Here is a 10,094-nt window from a genome sequence, read left to right as displayed (position 1 = left end):
TTTTTTTGTTTCCCCCCCTGCCTCCAGGACTTTTTTTTTTTTTTTTTTTTTTTTTTTTCCTTTCTATGGTACAACATCTCTTAATCCAGCATTTTTTCTATGGAGCATATCCCTTTCTAGACCTATGAAGCTGGGCTGCTTCCGTGCCGAGTGGCAGTCAAGTGCCATGCTTGCGTCAAGCAGTTAATTCGCTTCCATGAACAAGCCCATCAGGAACACGTTAAATGTACTTTAGTTTCTTTTGATGCAATTTAATGACTGGGAATTAAGCGAAGGCGGCCCTGCGTGAGTAGCCATCTGTTTGCAGAGGAGCAGGTACCGTTGGCGTCTGTGAAAGCGTGCCGTTCGCCCTACCTGCGATGGCTGAGCAGCACCCGGGTTATTTGGAGACGCTCTTACCCGTTCGTAACCACAAGGTAGCTCTAATCCGTGCTCACTGGTGTCTGAAGAGTTGAAATCCTTATAATAGAGGTGGTTCTGGTCATAATTACAGTCCCCACCAAAAATTTGTTGTAGAATAATTACCCATGCTTCTTATTTTGATTAATGCACAAACCTTTTCCTCTGAATGCTTCCTTTTGTTGAACTGCATCCTGAACGGCATAGGCATGAAGTGCATACCGTAACCTCCCTACTTGGGTGAGTGTGAGCTCACCCACAGCCTCCTCTGAGGTAGCAGCGCCGGGAGTGCAGCAGCTGTTAAGGGAGACGCGCACTCCACTGCCTCGAGCAGAGCTCTCCGCAGGGCTTGGCTTTCCTCGTGGGCGTGCCATCCCAGCCTAACATCAGAGCTGACAAGACGGGGTTAAAAGGTGAAATAGGTGGGATTTTTCATTCTGAGATTCCCTGACCAGGAACTCCCTCAAATCTGGTGTTTGAGAGACCATCTACCACCTATTCAGAATAACCCAATGGCATAAGCACCAACGAAACCGGTGGAATCGACTCTCTCCGCACAAAGTTCTGGCCATTGCAGCGGGGAAACAAGAGACTATTCCAGTGCGTGGTCCTGTCTGCCTGCACCCGCACCCCACGCTCGCCCCAGATTAACTGAAACTGAGGAACACCACAAAGGAGGCCGAGTGCCAAATGTTGGAGCAACCTTGTTTGTCGAGAACTCCTCCATGCTCTGTTTACCTGAGCATGCTGTATTTACAGTGTCTTTATACAGTACTTGTGAAAGTACACCTTACTACTCTTTACTGTAACCTGTGAGTCACCTATGTTACAGCGATCTGATATTATTATTATTAATTTATTCCGGGCTATAAATTAGATTTCTTTTGAAATACACTAAGCTCAAACCCCAACCAAAATTGATAACCACAAACCTAACAACAGGCAACAGGCTGAGGGGGCAGTTCTATTACGATTCCTTTTCCTAGTGTCACCGGTTTTCAACAAATATGAAAGTACACCTTACTACTCTTTATTTCATCAGCTTAAAACTCAGTAAAGAGTAATTGAAGTAGGCTTGTTATTTGTTGAAAACCGGTGACACTAGGAAAAGGAATCGTAATAGAACTGCCCCCTCAGCCTGTTGCCTGTTGTTAGGTTTGTGGTTATCAATTTTGGTTGGGGTTTGAGCTTAGTGTATTTCAAAAGAAATCTAATTTATAGCCCGGAATAAATTAATAATAATAATATCAGATCGCTGTAACATAGGTGACTCACAGGTTAAATCTAAGTCTTTATAGCCCTTCCACAAATAGTAACATGCAGCTGCATCCTTAGTAACCATTTAATGAAAAATTACCCTGTAGTGAAAAAGAGCTCCTGTTCATGCAGTCTGGTATTCCAGGTTGGCATGCATGGAAAACACACCTAATAAAATGCACAAGGTAGTTAATCTGAATTATATTTAGATTCCTTTTCTTGCTGGTCAGTTTTTTTCCCCCCACCCACGTTTTCCTGGTGCTGTGCTTTGCTCTGACTGCCTTGCTGCTGCTGCGTGTGTTCCTGCTGGGCATTACCCCTCTAGTTTAATTCCCCTTCTTACGGTGGTCCGCAGGGGCGATTTGTGCCTTTTGCCTGCTGTGCTCCAAGTTTCTCTGAACTTAAAATTAGGAGATTTAAATTTAAAATTTATATTAAACTTCTCCTTAAATGTAGGAGAATCCAGCAGACATGGGGGCTTTCTAGTCCTCATTTGAAAAGGATATCAGCTGTTCACGGAAGCCAGCTGAAACTTTGCAAGGCTGTAGGCAGTACAACCACATGCCTTCTTCACTCAGCTCTCCTGCCTCTTCTCTGTTTGCTCTAAGCCGTGGTGGGCAGCTCCCCTTTCTTTCAGTTTCCTTGAGAACTAAAATACCCTCTTTGGTATCTTTTTGGTTTGTGTTCTAGTGGAGAATTTCCAGAAGCTGCAGCAAGCCAAGGAGGTTCTTACTAACGCAGAGAGTCGTGCGCGTTACGATTACTGGCGCCGGAGCAAAATTACCATCCCGTTCCAGCAGTGGGAGGCCCTGAGCAGTTCTGTGAAAACGGTGGGTATTGTCTGAGTTTGGGCCTTCAGGAGGAGGTGAGGGGTCGGGCTGGTCCGGGGAAGAGGTCGCAGTGCGTGAGGGGATGGGTTACACCACTTCTGCTGCGGCGGTGGCTTTTGGGGATGGGAATAGCGCAGCGTGATTCCTGCGCTAAGGAAGTTAAGGAAGTGCAGGAAAAATTGGAGGACTGTAGAGGTTCATTCACAGAAATGTTTCAGTAGTTTTAGAGGGAATTTATCAAATTGCTGCTGTTATGCGTGTTATACGAAGTTTAACTTCAGGGCTGTTTTGAAATGCTTTGGCACACTTGGCTTCCAGAGGAACCTTTTACTTCTTTTCAAAGCTGGGACCTTTGTATAGTGCGTTCTCCTTTTGGCATGTTGCTATCAGGGAGGCGTTCCTGCTAGCTGATTAAATACCAAGCTCATTGTTCAGTCTGGACAGTAGGTTCCATGAAACCCTGGGCTCCACAGAGGTCTCTGGGAGGGCTCTGCCTTCCCTCCGAATTTTGCTAGTGAGATCATTTGGTAGCATGTTCCTGCTAGATCCTAACTCCATAGTGTCTGGGGTTTGTGGGTTTTTCCCCTGCCTTGTGAGGGTGAATGATAGTTACAAGTCTACACGGTCAGTTTTAAAGGCAGGTGGATAAACGTTTGTCTTGCCAATTCTGCCCACCTCAGTTCTTCTTAGGAGAGAAGTTTGAGAGCCTTTTCAGCCTAAAGCATTGTGCCTGAGCGTAAATGATTGTGGGAGGTATCCCATCAAGCTTAGTTCAGTTCCAAACAGAAATTATTCTGCAGATGTTACTATTAGAGCTTCCCAAATTGTCTTGCTTTCAAGTGGCGTGTTGAAGTCGGAGACAGCTTTGAAAACGGACGTTTTCTAAGTCACTCAAACCCTCTTAAAAAAGGTCATGACAGAAGGAAGTGGACAGCAGACCCCCAGCATCACTCGATCCACTAGTACAGCTTGTTCTCCATCCCCACCTGACATAGGCTGTCCTCTGAGGTGCCGTTTGCCCTACGTAACCGGGCTGAGCCCCAAGCTTCTCTCTAGTACCTGCTTTGTTTAACCGCTTACTACAGCAGTGTAGGAGAGGAGAGAGGAGTAATTAAAAATGTAAGGCATGGGAATTGGTTCTTTCTCTGTTATCTTCACATTTCTTTAGTCAATGCACTGGGCCGTCCAAAGTAAAAAGGACCAAATGTTGGAAGCTCCCGACTTGAGTAACAGCAACAACATAACTGAGGTTTGGACCCAACAGACCGAAAACAATGAAGACGGATTATCAGATGGGAACAGGGAGCAAGATGATGTTGCAATTCCCGATGTGAAAGCACAGTCTTCAAAGAATCCAGACTCCCCAAGTAAGTGAAGCCAGCAGTTACAGCAAATTGCAGGGTCCAGAGACTGGGATGAAATGGAGACTTTTAGTCATGAGAAATTCTTCTCCAGAATAATGTGTTTAACTCGTGGCTTTTTTAATGTGGTTTTGGGTTGGGGTTTTGTTTTGGGGGGTTATGTTGTTTATTATTTATTTAATTTTGAAGTTTTCAGACCTTTCTTCCTCCCTACCCTATGTTTGCTCCCTTGTTTGTGAGTCAAACAAAAAAATGGAGAAGGAAAAAATTCTTTCTAAGCCAAAATGGAAAGTTTAGTTTTGCTGCTATATCAAAATGAAAAAAAAAAAGGGGGGGGGGGGAATTATTTGCAGCGATTTTTTTAAGAAATAGCTTTAAAAATATTAAATAAACCATGTAGGTATTATATTATTGGTTTAGGTATTATGTTCTTTTTTTATTTCAATCCAGTATTCAGGACTTAGGCACCATTTGCATCTGATGCGTTAACGAGGACTAAAATGTGCAACTTGAAGGCTTCTTTTGGATTTGAGCAACTGTTTTAAAAACCAGCGCGTGCCCCAGACTAAGTGTGTCATTCAAAAGCTGTCACCTGGCCAGTCAGTATTTCCCGTCTGTTGTTGAGGCTGGTGTGCCGGAATCCAAGTTGACTTACCACAAAGGGCACCCTCTGTTCTGCTTGACACTTCAGGACTTTCAGTCTTGGGCTTATGTCAGCAGAGAGCTATTATTAAACCAAGTCCTGTGATTTCTTCCCCGCTTGATCAAACAGGAAATTAGGTGGAACCGAGAGGGTCGCAAACGCTAATTTAATCCCAAACATATAGGGAATGCAGAAAATAGGTGAGAAATTCATGTAAACAAATGTATGTGAGGCATAAATGAAAAATTTGTATTTAAAAATGATGCTCTGTAGCATTATACTATTTGCTGGGTTATAAATCTTCACTGTATCCTTTGTAAACCAGTACAGTTTCAAGGTAAACAAAACACTGTCTTGTAATGGTGAGCTTTCTTTTCAGGAATATTCTTTCCCCTGATTTTTTTTGTTTTAATTTTATTTCCATAGATTTGAATGCAAAAAAAATATCAAACCCATCAAATGCCCACTTAATTCGTACAGTGGCCATATATTTATATTAATAAATGTGAATATTTAGAATATATTTATCTGACAGGGCCCATATGCACTTCAGTGTTCGTACTTGCTGTTAGGGTGCTGATAATGCTTTTGCTTTGGTCCAGGAAAAGTTACTATATTGGAGTCCACTTTTGAACTGGGATATTTTCAGTTCCTGTCTGCTGGTCCGTGAGAAATACGGACCACAACTCCACGTAGCTATTTCGGCCTGAATGAGAGATTTTGACACTCTCTGGTAATAGGTTTCAGCTTCCTGATGTAGGATGATCACGTTTTTTAGTATTACCAGCACACAGATGATAACAACACAGAGCAGGGTCTGAAAAGCAACTTTACCCCCTTGTACGTGGAAAGGGCCATCTGTACCTTCCCTCCAAGCTGCTGCCTTTCACGTACGCTGGGATCCATCATGCCACCCTCCAGCTCTTCTTAATCTAAAGAAATGCAATTTGCTCCGTTTTTTGTTTAGAAGTCCTGTTTTCTGGACTGCCATCGTTCTTGCTGGTCTCCTTTGGACACCCCCAGCTGATAAATAGCTTGAGGTTTGGCGGTTGCTTGAGTTTGAAGAATACAGAGGTTGTTCCTGCCAGTCACGAGCACTGGAAGTGACCAATTTTTTTACTTTTACTTTTTGGGGAAGATTATCAAATATGATTTCAGGCAACTTAGGTTTATGCATGTTTATAATAATTTACTTGCCTTTCTCTTTTTCTCTCAGGATTTTCAGAGGCAAATTACTGGCACTTGCGTTTCCGCTGGTCAGGGGATGCTCCATCAGATCTTCTGAGGAAATTCAGAAACTATGAGATCTAAAATGCAAAATACGTAAGAGCGTGAGATCATCTGCTCCACAGTTCAGTATTTTTTTTTTTTTGGCAGCAGTGATGAGTTATTTGTATTTTGTATTCGTTCAGTGTGATGGGAGCGTTGTTCGAATTCACACCTTGGTACGGCTGTCTCGGCACGCCTGCTGTGAGCATTACAGGTGGAGGCCTTGATGAATAAGCAAAGCCTTCTGCAGTATTAACACAAAGGGATTTAGTGAAGTTATGTAACATCTTATATATTGTTTCTTGTTTTCTTAAATACTGTGTAGCAAACAGTCATCTTTTTCTCTATGTTGTGATGTTGTAAATGGTGTACTCTCAGCAGAACCAAAAAGTCAGTGAGGATTTTCCGAAAGCTTTATGACAGTGAACTTTAAACAACAAAACTGCGCTTATTTCTGAGCTGTGTACTCAGGTTCACTTCTCGGCTGCACTGTGCTTACTGTAGTCCTTTGCAGCGCACGCGTGCACACTACTACTACAGACTGAACGCGTTGGAGAATTGTCATGATATAGGAAAAATAAGATCTTCTCATCTGAGAAGGTTACTGTGATAGGGCAAGAACTCTTAAAAACCACTTGCTTACTATCTTGCCTAGTACGCTTTTTGCACCCGCTGTTTATTTTGGAAGGCAGCTCCAGGACTTCACGTCTCTGGGCCACAATGTTCTTAAGATGTATTGGTGGACAGCTGATGGCCGTGTATGTGTGCCAGAAAAACTGTGGCTTGAGAGTGATTCGTGATTCCCTCCCCGCTCTGGCCTGGTAGACGGGGTCTTACCCGGGTTTTGTGTGGTGAGTCATCAGGCCAGTCGGCATTAACGTGTACCAAATCTGACACGAAAGGCGTTTGGTATTTTGGGCAACTTTTCAAATTTTACGTTGTGTTTATTTATTTTGTATTTGCTTTCTTCTTTGTAAACCTGACTCGTATGTCACGTATTGACACCGTAGTTTTGTGCAGGCAACTAATTGCATCAGCAACAAATAAAACTGCATGCATACAGAAAGGGGGTGTTTTCATTTGTGAATTGAAATCCTCTGCCTACCACAGAGATCCCTTTTGAATTTCTTGTAACTTGCCCCCTCAGTAGGTAAAAGCTTAAGGGAGTCCAGTTACGAACCCTGGGCATCTCCATGGAAAGCCTAGCCTTCTCCCAGCATGGAAACAGTGTTATCATGTCTGTCTCTTCCCGGAGTGACAGGTTTGGCTCTACCGTGCAGGGGTAGGATGTGCCGACCGACCTCCTCTGTTCCTCCTGTTCGTTGCCTCTTTGCTGTAAACTCTGACACAAATGCCTGCCAATGGAACCCCGATAATATGTCTGTCTGATTGACCTCATTAGTATATTTATTCTGCTGTCAGTTGTCTTTAGAGGGGCTGATACCAGTGTTAATGCTGGTTATGTTTGTACCAGTTTCGAAAAGCTCCAAGAACTGGTGTTGTGCTGATACAGCTACATCGATCCTAGGTGTAATGGCATCTGTAGCAATAGCTATTTTTACAGCACATCATCCTGCTTATCCAAATGTGATTTTTGTTTTTTTTTTTTAAGTCTACATGCTCTTCCCTTGTATATTTTGTAGCTGAAAATATTATAGAGAGGAGACTAATAATTCTCGGTAATACCTGCTAAATGTAATGACAAATTTTCTTCTCGTGCATATACTGCTTTCCTGTACGTAAAGGTATTTGCTCGAGAATGACTTTAAATCCAGTTTATAGGGCAGGACTGTAAAGAATGTCAAAGTCAGTAACAGAAGACACTCTAGTTCATGCGAAGGATACAAACTGGCAGGGTACAATTCTTCTCCCACTAACAAAAACGGGAACTGCAACCAGCTAGGGTACTTGGAACCAGGTAGCAGCTGGCATTCTTCTCTCCCTGTTTCACTTGCTCGTACAGGTGAAAGGGGGTAGGTGGGTGGATGATGGGGCACGTAACCCGCGGGTGTCCCTTGCAAAGTGAGTACGCGATAGACCCTCCAACAGCAAACTCATGTTTCGTGTCGTTATTAGCCAATTATTACATGGTTTTTTTTGGCAGAGCACCTTTAGATGCTCGTTTGGGATGAATAATTGCAGGTATGTGAAGACAGCCCAGTGAACGCTGATGGCAAAACTTGCATTTTGCAACACAGCTGCTGGAGAGCAGTAATTTGTATTTGCCCCAGTGAAGGGGCAGGTTGGCTGGTGCTGTAGTACGCTGATACCAACTTTGTTTTTTCTTCTGTTTATGCATATATTTAACTTGAAATGGTCCAGTGTTCTGCGTTTATAGAATCCCAGAACGGTTTGGGTTGGAAGGGACCTTAAAGCTCATCCAGTTCCAACCCCCCTGCCATGGGCAGGGACACCTTCCACTAGACCAGGTTGCTCAAAGCCTCATCCAGCCTGGCCTTGGACACTTCCAGGGATGGGGCATCCACAGCTTCTCTGGGCAACCTGTCCCAGTGCCTTCCCACCCTCTCCAGGAAGGATTTCTCAAATGGAGTTGAATTAACCTATCCCTAGCAGAGCAAACCCAGCGGTACTGGCAATCAAGAGAAAGCTGTGCAGCCTGTTTTGCTTTTGGGACAACATTGGTAGGATCTGACCTGTTAACTGGAATAAGTGGGCAGCACTGTTCTCCCTCATGTCAGAAAGAAATCAGCAGCTGACAAATTACTCACTCTTAGATCACTCAGGGCCCACCCCCCCAAGCATAAACTGCCTTTTTTTTTTTTAAATATATATTATTTTTAGAAGCGTTTTTGCTAGTAGCAGAAAACGACCCAGCAAATGTCCCACATGACATTACCCCCAGTAATGTGGTGCCTTGGCCTCTGCACTGGTAAGTACATAACACTAACATGCTTAAATATTAATTGGAGCAGGTATTGTATGGTGGACCTCGCAAGCTCCGTGAAGATGTGGTTAAGAGGCAGTAGAGTCAGGTCTATCTGGTTTTTCAGTAGCCAACAGAGAACTTACCTTTCTTAGCAAAATGCAAACAGCTCCCAGAGGGCAGCTGTGGGGGTAGGGAACAACGGTAATGACCCCAGCTAATAGATGTTAGGCTTAGGGTCTGTGACTCTCAAGCTGGGTGAGAGGGCAGCTATCTGTGAGGGATGGTGAGGTCTCATTTTCATCTTCAGCACTTCTGTGGGTTGTTTCGGTAAGTACAAAAGGGTCCTGAACCTTCTGGGTTTCTGAGTGGTCTGACTTCCACTACACAGCAACTGAGTATTACCTGCTTGAGTGCCTAGTTAGCTATAGCTCTAAATGACTTAGCTTGATGTGAAAATAGTCCTGTGAAGCGAGTCTGGATCCTCTGCAGTCTCCTCAGAAGTGCTGATTGAACTGGGCTGTTACTGGGCTTGAGAGGGCTGATGAGACTTCAGCTGGAAGTTATGAGGTAGCAGATGGATGGTGGTGATGATAAAACACAGGGAATAGGGCGTGTTGTTTAATACTGTGTTTCTAGGTCTCTGAAACTCTGTCAACCAGTTTTGTAATATCAGAAATTAAGCAACTATTTAGCCAGCTGTTTACAATGAAACTGAACAGCTCAGGGGGCGTGTGTTTTGAATTATACAAAATTAGTATAGCTTTAATTACTGCTGTCATGCCTGTTCTTACGCAAATGCTGAATATATAAAATTGAGAATGTTCTAGGTCTTCACAAACTTCTTCTTTTGCCAGTATTTGCCAAGTTGTTTTGCCAACGTTTCCCAAGTGGCAGTGTAAGAGTTAAAGTTTTGATAATGAATGCAGATAGTTTATGACTTGAAATCCCAGGCTGAGTAATGCTGAATGATAGGTAAGGTCGTTTCCTGACTGCTTGTTTTCCTCTTTGAATGAGAGAAGGGAGGGGGGGGAAGAAAAAGGAGGTTTATATGTTGTATAATCGAAGCAAGTATCCTGATGATTAAAACAGATACTGGGCAGCTTTAATTTCCTGAGCATGAACACTGCTATCTTACACTTTCATATCCTGAAACGAGAGACAAGACTGCTGGGAAGGTAAGCAGCGAAGCTGTTGTAAAGCTGATGAAATTACACAGCAAAAGATAAAGCCACGCGGTAAGTTGTCAGCCTCATCGCTGTCAGATGGGGTGATGTTTTCCAGTTAACGCTGGGTATTTTTACTGCAGGCCGGCGTACGTGCTTCTCCTGTTGTTCTAGGAGCTGCCAAGCCTCTCCCCACGAGAGGCACTTTGCGTGCTCTGTCCCGGCCTGTGTCCGGGTGGTTACAGCGGTGCACAGGGCAGACTGAGAACTTCCACACGCCGGAGG

General features: G+C 43.7%; 1 protein-coding gene across 1 annotated transcript in view; it reads left to right on the top strand.

Annotated features, from left to right (window-relative positions):
- Window positions 1-5,925, top strand: part of DNAJC12 (DnaJ (Hsp40) homolog, subfamily C, member 12) — a 9,558-nt gene extending 3,633 nt beyond the window's left edge. Inside the window, exons 3-5 of the mRNA XM_010152082.1 lie at window positions 2,347-2,486; window positions 3,655-3,853; window positions 5,707-5,925. Of these exons, the coding sequence (XP_010150384.1) occupies window positions 2,347-2,486; window positions 3,655-3,853; window positions 5,707-5,801 (434 nt within the window). The 3' untranslated portion in view covers window positions 5,802-5,925. The remainder of the gene's footprint in view (window positions 1-2,346; window positions 2,487-3,654; window positions 3,854-5,706) is intronic.
- The last annotated feature ends 4,169 nt before the right edge of the window (window positions 5,926-10,094 follow it).

Source organism: Eurypyga helias, unplaced genomic scaffold (genome assembly GCF_000690775.1).
Source record: "Eurypyga helias isolate BGI_N326 unplaced genomic scaffold, ASM69077v1 scaffold45925, whole genome shotgun sequence".
Taxonomy (NCBI): domain Eukaryota; kingdom Metazoa; phylum Chordata; class Aves; order Eurypygiformes; family Eurypygidae; genus Eurypyga; species Eurypyga helias.
Note: the sequence above shows the minus strand (reverse complement) of the source record. Positions and strands in the feature narration are given on the sequence as shown.